General features: G+C 40.8%; 3 protein-coding genes across 4 annotated transcripts in view; all 3 read right to left on the bottom strand.

Moving 5' to 3' along the window:
- Positions 1-3,203, bottom strand: part of LOC103394361 (zinc finger protein 385D) — a 16,004-nt gene extending 12,801 nt beyond the window's left edge. The window contains exons 1-2 of the mRNA XM_017040999.2: positions 3,013-3,203; positions 518-633 (exon numbers count right to left, since the gene is read on the bottom strand). Coding sequence (XP_016896488.1) covers positions 518-633; positions 3,013-3,022 — 126 coding nt within the window. The 5' untranslated portion in view covers positions 3,023-3,203. The remainder of the gene's footprint in view (positions 1-517; positions 634-3,012) is intronic.
- A 5,028-nt stretch (positions 3,204-8,231) lies between these two features.
- Positions 8,232-12,586, bottom strand: LOC103394362 (ras-related protein Rab-25-like). Of its 2 annotated transcripts, XR_003052659.1 has the most exons (6): positions 12,451-12,586; positions 11,806-12,001; positions 10,672-10,865; positions 10,466-10,546; positions 10,149-10,378; positions 8,232-8,458 (listed from the first exon to the last, which is right to left on the bottom strand). XR_003052659.1 is itself a non-coding variant. In XM_008331632.3 (5 exons), exons 1-5 carry the CDS (start codon positions 12,485-12,487, stop codon positions 10,251-10,253), a joined length of 636 nt encoding a protein of 211 aa, XP_008329854.1. In that variant the 5' UTR covers positions 12,488-12,586; the 3' UTR covers positions 9,959-10,250. The 2 variants fall into 2 exon arrangements, 1 of the variants encoding a protein (XP_008329854.1); XM_008331632.3 differs by lacking the exon at positions 8,232-8,458 and having other exon boundaries at positions 9,959-10,378.
- A 1,907-nt stretch (positions 12,587-14,493) lies between these two features.
- Positions 14,494-21,741, bottom strand: ubqln4 (ubiquilin 4). Its single transcript, XM_025065154.1, has 12 exons — positions 21,543-21,741; positions 19,759-19,910; positions 19,384-19,538; positions 19,034-19,296; positions 18,748-18,906; positions 18,395-18,623; positions 18,122-18,261; positions 17,806-17,889; positions 17,420-17,535; positions 17,305-17,327; positions 16,447-16,649; positions 14,494-15,917 (listed from the first exon to the last, which is right to left on the bottom strand). Exons 1-12 carry the CDS (start codon positions 21,684-21,686, stop codon positions 15,765-15,767), a joined length of 1,821 nt encoding a protein of 606 aa, XP_024920922.1. The 5' UTR covers positions 21,687-21,741; the 3' UTR covers positions 14,494-15,764.
- Between the last annotated feature and the right edge of the window lie 820 nt (positions 21,742-22,561).

The raw sequence follows: 22,561 nt of genomic DNA on the forward strand, positions 1-22,561 counted from the left end.
AGCCTCTGCGTGTCAAGGACACTTCACATTTCCTCCACTTTTTGAGCTCGAAATAAATACGAGAAATAAAAGAGGTGAAGGAGGCTGTTGTGCGATACAAGTTAATCTACGTTCGTTTGTTCTACACTGACTAGGGCCTGGGGAAAAAAAACAAACAGCATTTTTGATACATTAATAACCCCAGGAATTAGGATTAAGACATACAGCATGATTCCGACCAGCTCTGCTCCTCTACATACCTCACAAATACTGGGGTGGATTGAAGCTATGAAAAGCTCTGTGTGAGAAATACTGCAAAAACGGCTTTACCCCCCAAGACGTGTTGAAATGTCACTGCTCTCTGCATCAGCACCGATATATTTAGAAAGAAGTAGGCAGTGTTGCTCATGCATCTGTGCTTTGAAAAAATAACTCGGAGCAGGTGAGACTCTTCCACAATGAGGATCTTTTTTTAAGGAGGTCAGGATTAGGTGAGACTGTGGTTACCATGACAAAGTCAGTGACTGACAATACTCACGTCAGTGAAGCCAGGCAGCAGGTGGAGGGGGAGGAGGGGCTTCGGATCAGTGGAGGGATGGGTCCTGCACATTGAGGGGCGGGCCAGTGGCGGTGTAACATTGTGACACACGTTACCTGAAAGACAGTACTGCAAGTTAAGTAGATGAGCACATGTAGATGTTGTGACTTATTTAAGGTGCGAAAAGGGAACAAAAATGAAATGGAACTTTTAGTGAAGGATATCTACTGAAAATGATAAACATGTAATCTGAATCTGAAACAAATGTGGATGTGGGCCAGTGAGAGCTTCACCTGTTGACTAGAGAGAGGGACATCTATCCAATCCAATCACACTGTCTGTTAGAAGTATATTAACAAGACAGTAAAGCCAGGAACACTGGCCAATTGTTAGCTCAACATTGATAACTGATAGTTAAAATTGGTGTGTCAGAGCTGGCCCACGGGCCTTACTTTGGGCACCCCTGGCTCCGCGATTATGTAAATGATTAACAAATCACTGAGTGCATGATGTAAACACAGAGAAACTACTGGATTTCAACTGAATCCTGCCCAGGGCCCTTCACCCGGTCTCCACAGAAGCAAAGAATGATTTTGTTTACATGTTGAGCAACATGTCATCATGAGGGCCTCATATGTCGGGACACCAAGATATACACACATACAGTCCAGTACATACAGTTGAGCTCTAATCCCTGGAGCCATTTGGGTGTGACTGGGCTAAAACACTGGGAATTATTTTGTTTGTGGGGGTCTATATGCACCCCACACTGGTTGCTGTATTCATACTGATTTCCATGACGTAGTTGCAGCTACATTTTGAGGAACAATAAAACATTATTAAATGAAACTCATTTTTAAAAAATGACTTTGGCTCAATGTAATCATTATGACTCAAGCTGCTGAGAGAAAAATGCCTTGTTGATTCTGATCATAGGAGTCAGTTGTGCAGTTTGAATGTTCTTTCAGCCTGATTACAGTGTGATTTAGGACCAGCCCATAAGTATAATCTTAATCAAAACACACACATCCGCCCCGACACAGGCTGATTGCCTTTAACGAGTTTAAATGGTGTGTGTGTGTGTGCGTGTGTGTGTGTGCATGTGCGTGAGAGAGAATGTGTGTTTACTTTCATGAAATTGGAAAATATTTTAGGCAGTTTTCAGGATGGATCACCAAGTGCTTGAAGATATGAAAAAAATAAAAATAAAAATTCAGTCATATCAGGTCCACCTGATTAATATTTATGATTAAACATTTTATTTTTTAAATGTTTGCTTAACTGTGGATCCTGGGTGATGAATTTTTACCATTTTATGGCATACATAATGCTTTTGTAAAACCTGTAGCATCCGTTTTTGTTGTGGCAGCATTTCCACTGGAATCACTTTTTAATATTATCTTTTGTTCTCCAGTCTCTGGACTTAGTCCTTTTCTTAACTGGCTTTGTTAATATAAGTTTATCCCAAGCATGAATTATGTTTGGCATTGCTGTCGGGGGGAGAGGGAAAGAAAAAAATGTTTTCTCTAGATGACCAAACTGTCGGGGGGAGAGGAAAAAAATGTTTTCTCTAGATGACCAAGGAGACTAACCAATTTGACCAACAAATGAAATGAGTGCCATCCAATCAGGTTACAGAGCAGGGCTAGTTATACAAGTCCTAACCTTCCTGCTGTGGTTGATGGATGATGAAGGCAGACAAACCTCGCATTTTTGTTGACTGGACATGACAAATAGCAACTTCACCTTCAAACTGAGTGCAGAAATAATAATATTTTTAAAGCAACCAAAAAGCAGCTTCAAGTTAGAAACCCAGCCCTGTAATGGTAGACATTTCAAATAAGAAGTAAAGACAGAATACAGACGGAGGCTAGTTTTCCAGCAGATGTAAACAACACTATATACTTTCTGTTATAATAAAAATAATATAGTTTATCCAATTAAAATATTCAAGGGATTATTATTTGTGTGACTCTGAGTTAATACCAAACTTTTTCTGCAGCATCTACCTTATGTGTACTGGTGGCCCCTTGCTTTAATTCCACTTCAATTTTTAAAATCTAAAATACAGTTAAAAAACCTACTACAAAACTGTTCTTCTCATGCAACAAAGGAAATAAAATTAAAAATCAATGCAATTTTCTCACTGTGAGACAAGTGAATAAAATCCTGAACTCCAAATCCTCTTGCCTTGCATTCATCCCCCACAACAAATCTACTCTCCTAAATTACAGCAGCCCCCCTCTTTGGTAACCACTTTTGACTTTTTTTTTTTAAATGATTTCTCTCATGAGGATATCCTCAGTCACTGTCACCTTAGTTTTGTCACTGCTAAGAGATGCACCAAATAACCCATCTGTCCGTCTACTCCATTGTGCAGGTGATTGAGTTCATATCTGTTTCAACATAGCAACAAGTGACTCCACTCCGACTAAAACACACACTCACACACAAATCTCCACTGACAGACAAAGCCTATCAGATCGTGTACATACCAAAGTACATGGCGGCGGAAGGAAAGCCCTGATTATTCAGTATTCAGTAAAAGTCTCTCTCATGTCCAGGCGGACTTGCGCTGCAGCAGCGTCTTCTCCTCAACACTCTCACTCTCCTCTGACTCTCCTGCAGCGCAGACACTGCTCCTTCAGCTCTCTCCCTCCCCCTCTTCTTCCTCCTCCCCCTCACCACCCACCACTCCTCCTCCTCCTCTACCTCTTCCCCATCTCCACACACTCTCTGCATCTACATCTGCCTTTGACACCTCTTTCACAAATGTGTTCATAAGTCCTCAAATTGACAGAAGCAAATGTAATGTAGCTCTGAGCACCGCGCCTTCATTAGTGTAACAGACACTTCTTTGGTTTTAATTAAACAGCACAAAACAGAAGAAACACAAAAGATACTTTTGTGACTTTTCAAACAAAAGCAATGCATGAAAACTGAAACTGCACCCATGGGAGCAGGAGGGGAAGCCCTTCCCTTCCATGTCACAGTGTGACTCCTTGTCTAAATTACCCCCAGCCCTCTGGCCTGTTGTCTGTTCTCTCTTCTTCTTCTTGTGATTCTGGAAATGGTTTCCATCCTCACGCCTTTTCCTCTAAGGCCCATGGTATTTTTAGATGCAGCTTTCACTTAGTACAGAGGGAAACTGCACGGGGCAAATATTCCAGATGTATGCACACTGCCGCATCAAAACAAAGCGCCGACATACACTGTGTTCGGATGTTGAACCATTCCAGATCATGCACACACCAACACCCTGGGAGAGTCTGCATGTTCTGTATTTCTTGGCAAAGTGACCTCAGTTCAACCTTCTTGTCCAGCGGCCCAAGCGTCCACCCTTCCATGTCAGGAAAATGGACAACAACAACATGTGTTTTCCCACAGCACAAAGACTCCAGAGAGATTTGGCTCAGGAAGGCTGTGGATTCAACAACTCCTGGAAAGGAAAGCAAACATGTTGCCTGTGTGCGCACTTGTACAAGAACTTTCACGAGGGACTGTACATGTATTGTTTGTAGTAAGTCTATCAGTGACATATTTATGCTTATGGAAATGCTTTTTCTGACAGCAGTTATTGTACGTGTCAAGGATGGATTATAATTTAAACATACGTCATAGACGATTTACCAACAACAGAAGTTAAATGTTCTGGTTCATTATTTCTCGCCTTAATACAGGGGTCTCAAATTCAATTAAGCTGGGGGACATTACTGCAAAGCTGTTTTATGATTTCTTAATTTAAAGATTTTTTTTACATACAGGATTTAGGTGAGTGCTGGTAAAACAATTTAACACTTTCTTTTCTGGGCCAGGGACATGACGGGACACAGGTATTCATATTCATTTTGGGCTGTAGCAAGTACCAAAATGTTTCTTAACATTAGAACAAAATTAGTCTTTCACTTAAGACGATTCAAAACAGTGCAAAGATTATTTTCTAACCTTTATAATAGATTTCTAAAAAGACCTGAAATGAACCAACACTGAGCCTGACTCAAGGACAGGCTCTTTTCAGGGACAATTATAGGAATTATTTCAAGTTGGTGGAACAAAATATTATGTGATGGGAACGTTTGTACGACACGCTCAAGACAAATCCTCAGGCTGAGCCATTTTATCTGGACAGCATCTCATCCACGCACATTCACTGTGCAACAAAAGCCGTGAAGGAAGGAAAATACAGACATGGAAATATCTGCTCATAAACTCAATTTATTGCCTCTTCTGTCACTTACTGTATTGCCAGACATTTTGTCTTCCTCTGAGAAAGAGCAGAGCACTTTTTGAGGCTGGGTGGTATTATCGCCTTTTTCCTCTCAGCTCCTCTTCTGGAGCTGCTGAAAAGTTTCTTTATAGTCACACATACTTAAAAGCAAAGCTTTCTGCAGATGTATTCTGCCTTCGACACTGTCCATCAACAACTTGGTCACCAGAGTTATGGTTAGGGCAGGTTCAAGTTCCCTTGTATGTGGGGTTCATTTTTTGCGCTTAAATGAGCGACAAAAGTTGCCATTTGCTCACTGAATTATTTTACTACTCATTTTCTCCATACTGTATGTCACTGCTCCAGTGACATACAGTATCCACAACACATAACACTGCTGCTCAGGGACACCAAGTACTGTCAGTAGGGAAAAAACAACGTTTGGTTCAACACAGACCGTGTGGAACAGCCCTACACCCTACATAATGCACTACATAGAGGGCACATCATTTTGTACTGGTGCCCAAATGTTTAGAAAGTAGAAGTTGTGGTGAAACACAGTTTACCTGTGATTCTCGCACAGAAGTGACTAAAGTGAAGGCTGCCACTGATTGCCCACTTCAATACTTATATTGTACAGTTAAACACTGTTTGATGAGTCATGTGACTCAGCATCATCATCACCCAATTTGAAAGTATTGAATGACACAGTCAACATCTCATTAATTCTATTTGTAACTGAACATACATAATTTAATTCTATATTTAATGAAGTGTACTTTTTAAAAATAATATATCGCACAAATTTGAGATATTTAACAAATACACAATTTTAAATGTACAATGCAAGTTTAGTACTCTGAGTAAAAAGGAGGTATATAAATTACACCATTCACTGAACAACTGTAAAGTCGTCCAAAACACAACATCACAACTTTTGTAAGAATTTTCCCCAATACCTGAATTTACACCTGGATTTTTCAGTGGGTCCGGCCCTGGAAATGTTGGTCCGTGTTAGCTGCCTGGCTACATTCAGCTGAACTCTGATGTAGGAGATAACGTCCTGCCTCTGTTTCATACCACAAACACATTGAAAAGCAAAATGTTACTTGTACTGTATCAACATCAGATTGGCAACAATTATATGATACTCTGTGGTAAACTGTCAATTCGTGTCGAAAACCGCGAAACACAAAACGGACGCTAACGTTACCGCAACAGTGAAGAGCTGTTTATGTTTATCCAGAAGGAGAAGTAACTGTATGACAGTAAAACTCACCTGCAGTGACAGGATCTTATCGTATTCCAACAGGAAGAAGAGGTACAGTATGCTGTGACTGCTTGTACATTAACAATATTTACACAATTCCTACACTGGTTGGAACTTGTTCATGTTGTGAAGCACTTGTAAGTATATTTTCAACATATGCAGAGCGAAAAAGCAAAACTCCAAAAACTATCAGAATTCCTCTTTGATCCCAGTCAGCAAAGATCTACCTCGGCTCACTGTAGATAATGACGATCCCATTCTCAGTCTGCTTCCAAGTTGCTGCTCAAAACTACACATCAAATGCGATGAATCACTTCACACCCGCAGTTTTTCCAGCACTACTGGCAAACACGTAGACTGTCATAGCAACTGAAGTACGCAATATTACGACCCATGGGTCAACAACCAGGCCGGGCCTCAGGAGCATTTATATACTTTTATATCAGCAAACTTGTTGGGATCCCCGCTGTGCCTTTGATACAAGCTGCTACAAACAACAAGACAAGACACAAGACACAAGAGGACAAGTGAACGATCAAAGACACACAGCTAATTGAAGTGGTTTTAAATGTACATTTAATCTCATAATGAGGTGATTAACTCTCCACACAACCCTGCAGTCATAGGCCCTGCTCTCGGCTCCTGTTCTGTCTAATTTCTGCTCGCTGCAACTTCTCCTGCACATTTTGGTGAGTGTAGCTCCTGAATACACAGGCAGCCATCAGCTCACCTCTCCATTGATTAGTCGCCATAACAACGTCACCATGGTAATCATCATGTATCGGCTGTGCTTCTATTTATGCAAAGATGTCAGCTGATATATATATATATATATATATATATATATATATATAAAAAAATTTGCGCTCTCTGTTGACACACTCAACAGATCAGATGCAGGATATCTCATTTAATTTCACTGGGAGAACAGAACATGTGATATTTTTTAATTTTTACTTCCGAAAATTCAGCCAAACTTAAAAAATTGCCTGTCAGCAACAGTTCGACTCGAGACTTTCCAATTTCAACATTATATTTTGCAAGAAGGAAACTGTACTATGGCTTTACTATTACACAGAAACTGTATGGTGAAAGGTTCACAGCGTATTTGGATTGAGTAAGTACAGTGTTTGTAGATTATGACATGCAGGAGGAACCAGGGATGGGATGACCAAACCTTGAATCGCTACCAAAAATTAGACAAGCCTTAAGGGGAAAATCCCCATTGACTATTCAATTATCTGTAAAATATTCAAGATGTAGAAGCTTCTAAGGCTCCTAGAGCCTTTTGCCATAATGTTTGTCTGTATAATGCAAGACAATGTAGAGTTATAGATTACCTTTCAAAATTAAAAAAGTGACAGAAACTAATTGCCCAAACATATTTACCAGATGCAAAGAAAGTAAATTTCCTATGTTGCATTGCATTTCTTAACAGTTTGCTCTACCACAAACCCACAGCTGCAGATACCTCCCCTCCCCATATTTTAAACCCTAATGTGAACTGACAAGTGAATATGTGAGAAATGTTTTGGTCTTGGGAGGTTAAGTTACACAGAGAAGGCAAATAAAAAACGATAAGCAAGGATGTAGGGAGATAACACTGTGACTGCAATAGGACATTTGCGTTATCGTGTTTTAATGATCACGTGACTTTGTGGTATAAACACTGAAAGACCCTACAAACAAACAGGGAGAGTGTCAGGGAAGGAGGGAGAGGTGAACAGCAGACTAACCACAAAGTCAGAAACCTGGATGGAGAAGGTGGATGTAAAGAAAGCAGAAGTGACATTTTTCATTAGACTTAGAAATTTGCCAGGGGTTAAAGGTGACATTCGTACAAAGGTCAATTATTATTGATTCTGTGTGGGCGGTGTCACGTAATCACTGCTGTCAGGCGTAGGAGAGGAAAAAAAATACCTCAAAGTAATGGATTTAAATCAATGCTAGATGTAAACATTTCATTAACATTGTTTCAAATTATTATTACATCAGAGTGATCGTGTTTTGCATTTGTGTAATTATGGTCAATCCTTACTTTAGATTTTAGTGGTTCCCAAAATAGCCCTCCAGGTCCTCTTAGGGGCCACAGAGCTGTTGCTACATTAGGAAAATTGCACAAATTTGACTTCTTTTCTTCAATGAAAATAGCAGTTTTGTAGGAAGCGCAATTTAACTGGAGATTTGAAGCCACAGCTCTGATGTGCCGCAAAGGGTTTGGGAACCAAGGCGTGATGTGCCAGCACGGCGGAGTGCCGCAAAGGGTTTGGGAACCAAGGCTTTAGATACACTTTTCTTAACAGGCTACACATGTCTTTTACATACAGGAGTTATGACAACCACCTGTAGGTCCTAAATCCACTTTTTTCCACCTACTTCGACCTTTATCTTCGTGGTCGTCTGGCTTCTTTCAGTCCTCCTGCCGAAGAGCTCATTAATGTGTTTTTGCAAACATAACCTTCACCTGGAGGCACAGGACAGATGGAGATTAACAGGCTTCATTGAACATCCTTTCAACCTGTGCAGCCTCCTCTGCTCGTGTGGATTATTACTCCAGATGCTAATACTTAGGTGGTTAAAATATCCTCAGTGCCCAGTGCAGAGTCTTCCTCGTTAGATTTTCATTTGAAAAACTTAAAACCAAGTAAAGGTGGTTATATTGCTGCAGAAAAAAACATTTCCACAAGGGAGTTTTTCAAAGGATAAAACGCAAACCAAAAGAGTAATGTCTTTTTGAGCAAATTGTTTTTGGGTTTTTTTTCATAGATAATAGTAGACAGGAGTCATGTTCGGTCCATCTCACATCTTCATTTGCTCCAGGGATACAAAACATGATGCAACAAGAAAGTACTCGGCTACACCTCATAATCCTACTGTGCTTTACTGCACAAGGAAGGAGGTTTATTCATGGGATTTTCAAAGACTTTGTGCAGACCAATCAACAATATTTATTTTTTATCCACCAGGATTTATGGCTTCTTATTATAACCAACAGTACCAGCACTGATAGTCCTGATACTTGTACTATGAATATATTGTAGGGCAAGAATACAAATATAATACTACACCATAATAAAGCTTTAAAAGTAAAAAAACAAAACCCTGTCTTGTCATGTCCCAGGGTCAGTTTGCTGCACAGAACATATTAGTTATATACCATTGCAATAAATCTGGTTAAACTCTTATTTATTATTAATTTTAGAAATGTATTATGATACATATATTAAATTCTGTTTATTTGTTCAGCCCTTGTTTCAGTGCTGACCAGGATATCTTTGATTCTCAGCGTCACCTTTTTTTTTTAAAACTATGACCACAAACTGACCACCACTGACTGGGAGCCTCTGAATTAATGTACTATTTGTGTGAGAAAATAGAAATAAATGTACTCTTTTTTCATGAGCTCTGGAGGGCAGAGCAGAGGTCGTCTCCATGGTAAGATTACTATGGCAACACATGACCTCAGTTCATGTTTATCACCAGGAGCACAAGAAAAAAAGTAGATACTATGCTTTGAGAGTCAGCACTGCCCTCTTCAGGCCGACAACGACTGTGACTATTAAATTAATGTTTAAGAATAATAATTATTAAAATTACAAAAAAAATTGTTAGTTTAGATTTTGGTTCATAATGAGGTTTTTGTGCTAAGGTATTTGTGATGATGAACATCTTGCATATTGATGTCACACAGCCCTCTGATAGCACAACAATGGCAGCCTGCGCACTGTGTTCATATCACTAATAAACCATAGCACTCCAGGAATAATTCCATAGACTTTTAGGTTGACTTCTTAGGAGTTAAGTGGTTTAAAAAAAAAAAAGGTCCAACTCTGATGAGGTCAGATACTCAGTACTTGACATACCCCCGATCTGCCTCAAATTGACTCTGAATTCATTTCTAATTACCAGCGGATTAGTTAACATAAATAATTTATTTATACGTAATCCCTGCGGATTCTTCTGTAAAAGCAAAAAAAAAAAAAAACCTAAGAGAATCAATTGTATGACAAAATGAAGAGAAGCCCCAGACAGCCAACCCAAGAAATACAGTGTAGTCAAAAAAAAAAAGTTTGTCTCTCTTTTCAGTTGTGCACCGCACAGCCTTCATATTGAAGGTGGCTGGTACTTTGACTCCTCGAGTGTCAAACAGGTACCTCATCTTCAGCCAGTGTGTGGGTAAACGACTTCATGTTCAACAGTCAAAGAGGATGTGGCTTCATCCTGGACACCACAGATGAGCAGGGGGAGACGGTCTGTTAGGAACTCTTGCAGCAGCTTCTGCGCTCCTCCTGCGCCTCACTGGTGGGACCGATGGAGTTGGATAGAGTTACAGCGCTGATGGAGCCACGGGTCACCTCCCTGCTGGCCACCTTCTTATGGATGGCTGCAGGAATCACATAAACACCACAGGGTATTCCCAGGAAAACACAATGTATTTATATTTTTAAGAGAGAGTTACTCAACCACATACCAGTCAGGACTTCATTGAAGGCAACCTCCACATTGGTGGAATCCAGCGCTGATGTTTCCATAAACATTAGGCCTCTTTTCTCTTGAGTACAACAGCAAACAAAGCAAAGATTAAAAAGCCATGGCCTAAACCTCAGGTCAAGCTTAACAGCGGTGTAAACCTTGACACTTTGAATATGGAAATAAGCGAAATACCAGGTAACTGACCTGCAAAGTCCTTGGCTTCCTCTGTGGGCACAGTCCTGACAGATTCCAGGTCGCTCTTATTTCCCACCAACATGACCACAATATGAGGGTCTGCATGTTCGTACAGCTCCTTCAGCCAGCGCTCTGCACTCTCGTAGGTCAAGTGTTTACTGATGTCATACACCAACAAGGCCCCAACAGCTCCTCTGTAATACCTGGGAAGAGTAAGGAATAGATACTAAATCAGATGGAAGTGTTTCATATGATGTACTGACAAATATTCAGGAGTGAGGTCTGCAAAAAATATCAATAGTTTCAAATCAAAGGGACAAATGCTAATCTGCTGCTGCCCTCGTTTGTTAATTTGTTTTATGATCCTAAATAACTGATATTTTCTGTAAATTTCGAATGAATAAGATGGAAAAGTGCAACACTGGTCAAATAAACTGGGAAATAAATACCCTGGTCTGAGTGTCCTCTCTCATGAGGAGCTGGAGATTTTCAACAGGAGACAGATCTGGACTGCAGGCAGGATGCTCAATCACTTTTTCTGTCTACAGAGCCAGGCTTTTGCCGACTTTTCAGTCCTCAAAACCTCAATACCAGACTACTGATGCACCTTATTATTATCACCGACACTGACTTTTGCATCTCAGATTAGGAACACTCATTTGGTCATTTTAAAGACCATAAAACCCCAAATGTCAACATCCTTTCATCTGTCAGCTGTAAAGGGTCCTGGGTTTCTAAATCTCAGAAAACTCTTCTAAGAAGTTCAGCACATAGTGGTGAGCCTCTGGGGATGCTCCTTTCCTCCTTCATTCCTAGGACCAGATAACCTGCTGCATGAGGAATGTTACTTTTACCACCCTTACAGTCTTACCTCGCCTTTTTCTGTGTGTGTGGCACAGATCTAAAGTTGTGTGCCTTCACATTAACTATTTGACTCAGTATTACCTGTGCCCCTGTCACAATTCAGAAAATATTCATACCTTTGTGGAAAAACACTGAACAGCCCTTTACCACTTGAACCTGGTATTGTGAAACTGTATTGTTTGTGTGAAATAGGAGCAAACTGAAATCCTCCCAGTTACTCAATCTGCCACTGTGTGGCAACTCTGTTACTCATGTATGTGTGTCTGTGGGTGTACCCACGCTGAGGTGATAGCCCTGTAGCGCTCCAGCCCTGCTGTGTCCCAGATTTGGGCTTTGATGATGAAGTTGTCCAGCTGAACCGTCCGTGTGCTGAACTCCACTCCGATGGTGGTGCGACTGTCGTGGTTGAACTCATTTTTAGTGAAGCGGGAGAGAAGGTTGCTTTTTCCTACACCCGACTCTCCTATTAGAACCACTTAACAGAGACACACACAGGGGAAGAAGAATTATTTAAAAAAATAATTGTTTACATGTCAACATTTCAAGTTTCCTTGATGAAGCAGTCTGAATTCTGTCACAGTCACAAACCACCTGAAACTATGACATCACGACAACGTGGCTGACATTACACTGGAATGAATGGAATGGAATAGAATTCAGTCAAGAAAACGAAGAATGGAGCAAACTGAGCTGGGGAGACGGAACATATGAGAAAAGTTTCCACAACAGGTTAAAGGTCTAATAGTTTATGATCAAAACAGACAGATAGCTCCCACTTCCTTGTTTCCCTCCTTCAGTCTCTCCTGCGGAAGTGACAGAGAGCAGCTACGACCTGTTCATTGACAGCTTTCACCTCCTCAGATTTGCAGTGCACACAGCTTCATCTCTTCACATTCAATCACAGCCTGTCCAAACACGACTCACCTTTAAACACAAAATTGTACGAGTCATCAGACCCCATTCTACAGGCAGTGACGACAGACTCCTGAGTGAATAAAAACTCCAAAGATTGAAAGAAAAAATAACGAAAAAAACCCAGAAATTAAATCCACAGGAGACCTTTCACTCTGGTAAAAAAACCCCAAACAAACCAGAAATAAAATCCACAGGAGACCTTTCACTCTGGTGAACAAGATAAATCAGAAATACAGGAAGAAAAAAAAAAGGGAACGGACTTGGCTGTATCCACTCACTTCCTCATACATGAGTGGATAGCATTTAGGTCCTGATTAAGGACAGGTAGGTAGGCTGACAGGAGTCCTGCCGACCAACCGATCCTTCATCAGCTGACATGAGAGGCTGGGCGGGCAGAGGGAGAGAGCAAGAGCAAAGAGAGAGAGAGAGAACAGAGCAGGTGGAACAGGTAGAACCACACACAGGTAATCATCAGGAGCAGACTCCACCCTCTCCTACGCTTGGTTTTCAACCAAAACACACCTTTCATTTGTGTGACAATAAAACCCACCCTGCAGCTGAATTCATCTGTGCCATTGTAGCCATTGTCTGCCTCCTGCAGGTATGAGCTGCCGTTCATGCCTCACCCTGATTACACTCTTCTACTGTTTGAAGTTAACTACGGAGAACATAAGAATCAGTCACACAGTGACACAGACTACACACTGGGAGTGAGGGTTGATGGGATAATGCTGGTAGTTTTCACAGCAGAATGCCACCTTAGGGCTGTACCTGTCGCTCAAACCACATTGAGCCACAGTACAGCCCTTTACTATTCACTAGATCATTAGCTAACACTTTAAATTACAGGTTTTTAATAACATCATTACTGAATCTGGAACAAATTAATTTGACGACTCTGCCGAGGGAACAGGTACCTGCCTGGTAAAAGCTTTTGTCCTGAAGGAACTACATTCACTGGGCATTTTGGACAAACTCCACTAATGACAATGGAAACCTTTTTAAAGCAGCGGTTCCACAGTGAGTGGACAGGCCCCCTTGAGGTGCACAGAGTTATTGCATGTGGCAGATGAAATACATTTTTAGTATTTTCTATAGTATTTTAAATTCTACCTCTGTAGGAAAGACTAGAATTCCCAAAAAGCTCCAACACAGTGTGGGTAATTTCAAGATAAACAATAATAATAAAAAAAAACAACCTTAGATTTTTTTTAACACTGCAAATAAAAACAAAATAATTTTATGGAACTCAAAAACAGAAAGGTCAAACTTGCTAAAAAGTTGTTAATAACTACTGATCAAACGATAGCATAAATAAATTATTTTGTATTTAATGTTGCTCTAAACTTTAGAATTTTAAGTCAAACCTGAGGTTTGCCTTTGCTGACATTCACAAGGCAAAAATACTTAGTGCAATCAAAAATAAGGTCACAGATCCACGTCACACCACGAACCTAGCAAAGGAGAAAAGAAAATTATTAAGAGATGGCATGGTCAAGACATGATTGAGTGACTGAGTTCAGTGTGCAACAGTATTATTTAAAAAGGCCACTCATGTTTTAGAAAAACCCTTTAAACCACACTTAGTAATAACAACATATCCTTCAGCAATTGACAAAAGAAAGGGAGAAACATTTGATGCAATGAACACATGAAGCTTTGCTGCATCCAAACCCGGGAATCTGTAAGTATGAGAGGAATAATGAAGAAAAAAAATTTGTTGCAAAGAAATATGCTTTCTTATATAGAGTAGTATTAAGAAAGTTTCTAAATGTTTTTAAATGTCGTGGTTAATATTCCATTAAATATTAGAGGATGCTTCAATGGTTCTATTGGGTGCAACTAATCATATACTGTATGTTATAATATAGAAAACAGTGACGCAGCTAAAGTCAACCAGCGGAACATAAAGTTTGTTCCCCAAAGATCACTTGCTGTTTTATACCACAACATTCCACATCCAATAACAACCAGAATATTACAATTAAAAAACAAATGTTTGATTTCCCACCCTCCCTTTAAGACTTTAATCAACCAGATCAGGCTGTGAGGTGTTTTTTGACCAGGTTTTATTATTTAGTACAGTACTGTTAAAAGTTAGTTCAACATGTTCAATTGGGAGATGTTTTGTTGTTTTTATTTTAGCTGAGGTCAACAGACGAAGCAAAGCTATCAGAGCAGTTGCCAAGGTTACAACAACTACAACGCTGGAAATTTTCAAAAGGAAAAAAAAAAAAGCGTACGACAACCTAGAACTTGATTTTAGAAACGTATGGACCACCATACGAGAAAGCCTTTATTATCATTTATTCATTCTTTAAATTCTTTAAATGTATTTAATCCTGACAGATTGAGATTATCTTGGTACTGACTGCACCTCATGGGAAAAAATGTATAGTATCAGATTAAAATGAAAGAAACGAGTTTTTCCCCCATCAATCCCTATTCTAGCAGTGTCCTTTGCTTTGGAGCTGCTGTAATGTTGGTGTTTTAAAGTACAGTTCTGGATGATGCTGTGTGGATTTTAACTATGGTTTATTGAGTGAACACACCGACTGAGGGTGTGGGGTGAGGGACAGAGGGCGAAAGTGTTCACCCAGAGAGTGGGTGCTGTTTTACGGAATAACATTTAACTAGTGGGGAAAACAGGAAAGCCTCACTTTCAGAAGCGCTTGCAATAAATAGGGAAAATGCCTGGGTTTTAACACCTAGTTATGTAAAAGCAAAACAATTAGGAAGTACGGCTTGACAACCTGGACAAGACTCCTGTTCATTCCCTCTCTGTACCCCCAGAGGTTCTTCATGTGTCGTATATCCCGCTAACTACCTGTCACACAGTGGCCAAGTGTGAAACAGAGCCAACCGCCAATCACGTCCTATAAGGTGTAATAAGGTGTGTGTAGACGTCTTTCTGTGATACTGCGCTCTACTAGGATGCCATGAAAACAACGCATCAAGGAATCATGGGAATTCCACGTAGGCAGAAAGTTTGGCTTTGTTTCTCTTCACCAGGACACAACTGAAGGTGAAAGAGGTTCAAACTGGCTCTACAGCAGCAGCACTCTGGAACACAACAGAGATTAAGGTGAATGAAGACAGAAAAGAGAAAGTACAAGGACGAGGGAATGATTTAAGAACAAATGAAAATCAGGGGGTGGGGGCATTACAGTTCCGGTCTGAGTTTTTTCTTCAAAGATTGGGAAAATACACTTAGATTTCTCTTGGTTTTCTGAAGACGCTGTGGGTTTTTGTGTGTGTGTGTGGCTAAGGTGTGTGTCTGTATGCTTGTATTGTGTTGGTGCGTCAGTGAGCGCTGTATGTCTTTACGAGGGCTGTGAACCCAACAGTCTCTCTATAGCGGCGTTGATGTCTCCTCCAGTAGCGATGAGGGCCTGCAGGTTGGCCTCACGGTTAATGAAGCCCATGGCGTTGAGCTGGTCCAGCTGAGACCGGAACAGCACCTCAGGGGTCTGGGTCTACAGGTGAAAAAATAAAAATAAATAAGATACATACAAAAATAGGGCTGTCAAACAACTACATTTTCAATCTGACTAATCACAGCTTGGCTGTGGACTGGTTACAATTAATTGAGATAAATGAACTTTACAAACATGGCAACAAAAAAGAAAATACATTAGCATGTTGCCACAACAGAAAGACAAGGCTGAGGTAATTACATGTGTTACACTCCTTTATTTGAATCTAACACTCTATAGAAATGTCTAGAATATTTTTAATGTCAAATGAAATTTATCTTCATAGAATTCTAACGCAAGAATATCCAAAGGACCGAACCTGTTACCTCAACAACCTCTCAGTATGTTACTGTATGACCTTGGAGTTTCACTTTGCCTATTCCTCCTGTTCCTGTAAAAACACTTAATATATTTTCTTTGTGCTTAAAATGTGTTGCATTTTTTAGGAAGTGTAGCAGCTATTGAGGAAACTGAGTTGTTTACAAAACACAAATGTATGAAGATATTCAGTTTATGTGCATGTATGTACCGTTGCACTTCCTCCTCCAGCAAACATCTGGAGCATCTGTTGCATCAGCTGTTGCTGGGCGTTGTTTGTTCCCGCACTGCTGGGAGAGGTGGCTGGGTTCTCTGTGGGCAGGGACCCTCCTGTAGGCATGGGTCCTGCTGTGGGCATGACCCCTGCAGTGGGCATGCCTCCGGCAGTGGGCATGCCTCCTGCAGTGGGCATGCCTCCTGCAGTGGGAATGCCTCCTGCAGTGGGAATGCCTCCTGCAGTGGGCATGCCTCCGGCAGTGGGCATGCCTCCTGCAGTGGGAATGCCTCCTGCAGTGGGAATGCCTCCTGCAGTGGGAATGCCTCCTGCAGTGGGCATGCCTCCTGCAGTGGGCATGCCTCCGGCAGTGGGCATGCCTCCGGCAGTGGGCATGCCTCCTGCAGTTGGCATTCCTCCTGCAGTGGGCATGCCTCCTGCAGTTGGCATTCCTCCTGCAGTGGGCATGCCTCCGGCAGTGGGCATGCCTCCGGCAGTGGGCATGCCTCCGGCAGTGGGCATGCCTCCGGCAGTGGGCATGCCTCCGGCAGTGGGCATGCCTCCGGCAGTGGGCATGCCTCCTGCAGTGGGAATGCCTCCTGCAGTGGGCATGCCTCCTGCAGTGGGAATGCCTCCTGCAGTGGGAATGCCTCCTGCAGTGGGAATGCCTCCTGCAGTGGGAATGCCTCCTGCAGTGGGCATGCCTCCGGCAGTGGGCATGCCTCCGGCAGTGGGCATGCCTCCTGCAGTTGGCATTCCTCCTGCAGTGGGCATGCCTCCGGCAGTGGGCATGCCTCCTGCAGTGGGCATGCCTCCTGCAGTTGGCATTCCTCCTGCAGTGGGCATTGGGCATGCCGGGAATACCACCTGTCATCAAACTAGGTCAAAAGAAAAAAACAACAAAAATAAGACCTTTTTAAAAAAGTATGAAACAATGTAGAAATTTAATTTATATGTATTTGTGCATCACCTCGGCATGAGGCCTGGAGCTTCTGTCTGCAGCAACTGTAGGCCCTGTTGGATCTGCATGAGAGCCTGCATGGCTCTGGGGTTGGTCATCACAGACAGAGCTTCAGGGTTCTGCATCTGCAGCCAAACCAGAAGAGCAAAGATGAGTCCAATTACTGAACAGGTTGTGGTTTACTCATTGAACCTTCAATTAGCTGAAAAATGTCATGCATAATTAATACAATGTGTCAAATGTCTGGCACTTTGACCTGTGATTTAAAAGTACTTTGTAAAAGTACGTGTGGTTCTGTACACACTTTCTGAGCTCCTGTGGTCTGTTTGTTTTTTTGTTGTTTTTCATGTTCATTATCATACAGAGGTGTAGATACGTAGTACAGTGTGCAGTACCTGCTGAAGAAAGATTGGCAGCTGAGATCTAAACTGTTCCTGCAGCTGTGGGTTTCCAGCAAACAAGGGGTTATTCATAAGAACCTGGGACAAAGGAAGAAAAGTCAACTTAAAAAAAATAAATAAACAAACAAACAATTCCGACCTGATACATTTTCTAATTAGGAGATACCTTAAACGCAATCGTAATTTATTACAAGCTCAAGAGCATAACATAATCAATTACTTTGGTATGCGAAGCATTATCTTTGTGATACACCGTTTCTAATGCAATTAGATTGTACCTGTGTGGTTTAGTCATCTTTCCACTTCTTACCTGGGAGGCCAACTCTGGGTTTTGGGACAGTGATTGCATCATACTGCGCATGTAGGGAGCAGAAAGCATGTTCTGCATCAGCTGAGGGTTTTCAGAAATCTGCTGCATTAGACTCTGCATTCCCGGGCTGTTGAACATGCCTGAAAGACGTACAAAATGTCAGCCAATATATTTGTATGGACATATGTCTCTACTTAAAGTAACTACACTTGCTAGTTCACAATAAATGAGCATGGTCTGTATACTATACAATGACAGTGTGCTCTCTTGTACCATTGCCCAGACTTCCTGCACTGATGCCCAGAGGGTTGGACACAGTAGGATTGGTGCCACCTGTGGTGCTGTTGCTCCCACTTCCTGGGGTGCTGCCTCCATTCTCAGGGGGGTTAGAAGAATTTGGTGGGGCCCATGGATTTGGCAGAGGCTCACGGTTCTCTGTTCGAGATGGCTGGGCACCAGACTCAGAGCCACCACCGAGAGCCGAGAATGGGTTGTTACCAAACTGCATGGAAAGATAACACAAAGCACTAGTAAATCTAAAGAGGCCATTATATATGTTCTGCATTATAAAATACCCTGACACACAGTGAGTGTATTGCAATAAACAAACAATGTATAAAGTTTACCTGTTCCCTAGCAGCGCTAAACATAGGTTCCTGAATATCTGTGTACATCCTCCGCAGGGCATTGTAACCTCCTGGGATGCTCTCCAAGTTGCTCAGAGCACGGTCCTGGTTTCGCATCATTTCCTGCATCATGGCTGGGTTCCTGGCTAGCTCCATAGTCTGGCAGGCAACAACAACAACAACAAAAAACAAGCTACTTATTTGTGTTTTTGAGGGCAAGCCATCAAATAAATATGCTCGAATACAGAGGGGGATCTAAAAGAATGTCATGGTACACTCAGTGTACCTGTCTCATTAGCTCTGGGTTATTGAGCATGTGAGAGATCTCTGGGTTGCGTTCCATCAGCTGCTGCATCTGAGGATTGGCCATGATCATCTGCCTCATTAGGTCAGGGTTGGACATCATGTTCTGCACCAGCGGGTTCTCCATGATCTGAGAAAGCATCTCTGGGTTGGACATGAGCTGCCTCTGCATCTGCTGCTGCAGTTCCATGAAGTTGCCCGAGCTCATTCCCAGTCCTGCCATATTTGCCAGGTCACCAAAGCCAGCTGATAAAAACAAAACATAGGTGAAAACTTTTAGACACTGTACAAAAGTACCTTGGATGTGGAACAGTCACATAAACGTATACTCACATAGGACATTGGGTGTCTGTGTTGATTGTGGGGCTGAGCCAGAAGAACCTACTGTGGTAGAAGGGTTGGCTGCTGGACTAGAGGTGGAGGAACTGCCTGTTTGAGTGGGATTTGAACTGGAGGCTGTGGTGCTGCTGCTGCTGCCTTCACCAGCTCTATAGAGTCAGGAAAAGTTCAGCAGATATACAGGTTGATATTTCTTCAGGGCACTGGCTTCAATATTTTAAAGGAAACTTTAACACATATTACTAAAGGGACAATATTTGTCTGGGATTGTTCTATTTTTGCAATTAAAACAATGCAAGATAACAAATGCACTTTCAAAAAGGAATATAAACCTCTTGTTGTAAGCATTTATATCATTTTTTGTCTTACTTGTGTGCCGTCTTTATGACGAGGTGAACTGTCAGGCCATCCTTGATACCGTGTTGGCTGAGACTGTCGCCATCCTTCAAAATCTTCCCTGCGAAAATGAGAACCAACTGGTCCTGTTTGGCTTTAAACCGCTTTGAGATCTCTTCCTTAAACTGCAGAAGACAAATTTAACAACTGGTTTACACAGAAACAAAGGATGGCTGTGCTTCAGTAGTGAATGGGAATAGTCTAATTTGTTTTTGTTCAGTTTCAACTCAAATTATTATTATTTGTGAGGCCTTCAGAACATTTAACTGCTGTGTCAACAATGACTCTAAAGTCCAAGATCTAACCCCTCAGGAGCCCCACGGTATATTTTCAACTTTGTCAATGCATTTAACCCATTACAAAAACTATTTAGATACACCTTGGAAAAAAACATGATGCAACAAATAGTTATATAGAAGCAGAGGTCATTTGATTGCACTGTGTTTAGGATCAGGTAAAAGATTATGTCTGCCACAAGCTTCTGCTGGGAATATGGTAATAAGTTACACAATAAGTTTATGCATTACCACACAGCAAAATAGTTACTAAAAAGAACCAAAAAATCACTGCAAATAGTTTTATATTTTATATTGTTGTTTTAAATGCAGCCAATACGTTTTCATTGGGCACATACTGATTAAATCTAAAACTGATTAGATATGGATCTAAAATTTAGTTTAGCTTTGAAGTTGTGAATTTTTATCAAATGTTGAAAGTTTAGTTTTTGAATACATACTGAAATGTGTTGTTTATTAAATAATTGTCAACCTTAGGTAGATTTAAATGTTCTAGAGGAAGGTTTAATATTCGTTTCTTTATTACGTTATTGTTTGTTTCTCTTCAATGCTAATGTTTCACTCACTTATCGAGATGAAACTCCAACTTTAAACAGTTGGTTTCCACATAGATGTAATAATAATTGGTGTTGTGGCCTAAGAAATAGTACATTTGCTCATAAACAAAAATTAAGTACTTCGCTTGATAAAACAAAAAATTATATAGACCCTCATTAAATTTACATCGATGTGATCAAAGATTAACATCCAATATCATTACACATAATCTGCTAATGGTATTATGACGAATATATGACAACAAATGAAAAATGGCTCAGTTCACATGCTAGTTATAAATGCGTGGCCTAATGAGCAACAAAAACATATGATTCAATACAGGCTTCTAGTTTCATTGTTATATTAGTGTAGACCGTCTCTTGGCAAAGAGCAGCACTGAGAATGCTGAGAATTCCCAAGAAAGCTAAATGACTCAGTGACAGCAGGAGAGAATGTTCTAGAGTGAAACTGAGCTTTGCTATCGAAAACGTGTTGAAATGACATGTTTCGTTGCGATATCTGACATTAAAAACCACCAACTACCCCCTCGGGCCTTATTGTGACATAAACTATGTAAAAAGACAGACAACAGCGTGTTAACTGACACTACATTGGCTTCACTGTGAACGAGCCTCATTAGCTGTTAGCAGGCTAGTCGCTAACCGGTTAGCCGTCACAGAAACAATAAAGTGTGTACAACCAACTCCCCTGACTATCGAACATAATAATAACTCGAAATACACCTTTATTTAATCTGTAAAACTATCATTACATACTACTTGCTTAATTTCCAACAGCCCCCGTTCACCGGTAAAAGTGACGCCATATGCTAGCGCGGCTAGCTAGCCTTGTAGCTGAAGTTGTGGGCAGGAGAATGACGTGAGAGCACGCAGCACTGAGCTCCCCCCCGTTTCATCTACAAACCTGGGTGACGGAGGCATCTTCTGCGATGGCGATCTCTTCCTTGTCTTTAGGGGTTTTTACTGTGACCTTAATGATAGTTCCTTCAGAGGCTTCGGTTTTACTATTGTTGTTATTCCCAGGATCTGCGGCGCCTTGGTCAGCCATCTTTACTCCACCAATGGAACAGCTCACGACTGGCGTCAGCTTCCGGGTCAAAAGAGGTCAGACCTGTTTCCAGAAGAAATCGAAGGAGTTCACGTTTGTCAGAGGAGATTCTCACTCGCTAACGTCACAGGGTCCATTGTTCCGAAACAATCTTTCACCCTTTGCTCCCAAGTCTCTAAGAGCTACATGTTGTTTCAAAGAAAAACATTTGTTATCAGTGGATATTACAGAATGTTTCTATAGCTCTAACTTCAGGGATAAAAGGACAATGTTGACTTCAAAAATTTAAATATGTCTATATTATTCTCCCCCACAAAACTGACGCTTTACATTGCTTATATATACAGACAGTGTGTGTGTGTGAGTGTGTGTGTATATATATGTATATATATATATATATATATATATATATACTGTATATAAACAGAGCAACACAGAGCAACACAAATTAAAAAAATTTAAAGCAAAAATGTTTTTATGAAAACATGCCTGAAGGTCAAAAGATTTAAAATACAAAGAAAGATGGATCAGGAATTAGTTGAAGAAAAATATAGAAACATGTATTTGAGTAAAATTAAAGAAACCTTTATGCATATTTTTTGTATATCTAAAGGTTTAGCTTAACCAGGAACATTTAGATTTTTATATCACATACAGATTATTCAGTTTAATGAAGAAGAATGAAAGAAAATATAACTATTTATATGTGTATATGTATATATATTCTTCTAATCTATTTTCTAATTTTTGGTCTAAAACCATCAGTGTCATCAGTATTCAGTAGCATTCTTGCTACACTGTTATGCTTTTAAATACCACATTTCTAACTTCTAACAGAGGACTGAAACATATCCGTGCATTTGTTCTAATTCATG

The sequence above is a fragment of the Cynoglossus semilaevis genome, chromosome 18 (genome assembly GCF_000523025.1).
Source record: "Cynoglossus semilaevis isolate Cse_v1.0 chromosome 18, Cse_v1.0, whole genome shotgun sequence".
NCBI classification, from domain to species: domain Eukaryota; kingdom Metazoa; phylum Chordata; class Actinopteri; order Pleuronectiformes; family Cynoglossidae; genus Cynoglossus; species Cynoglossus semilaevis.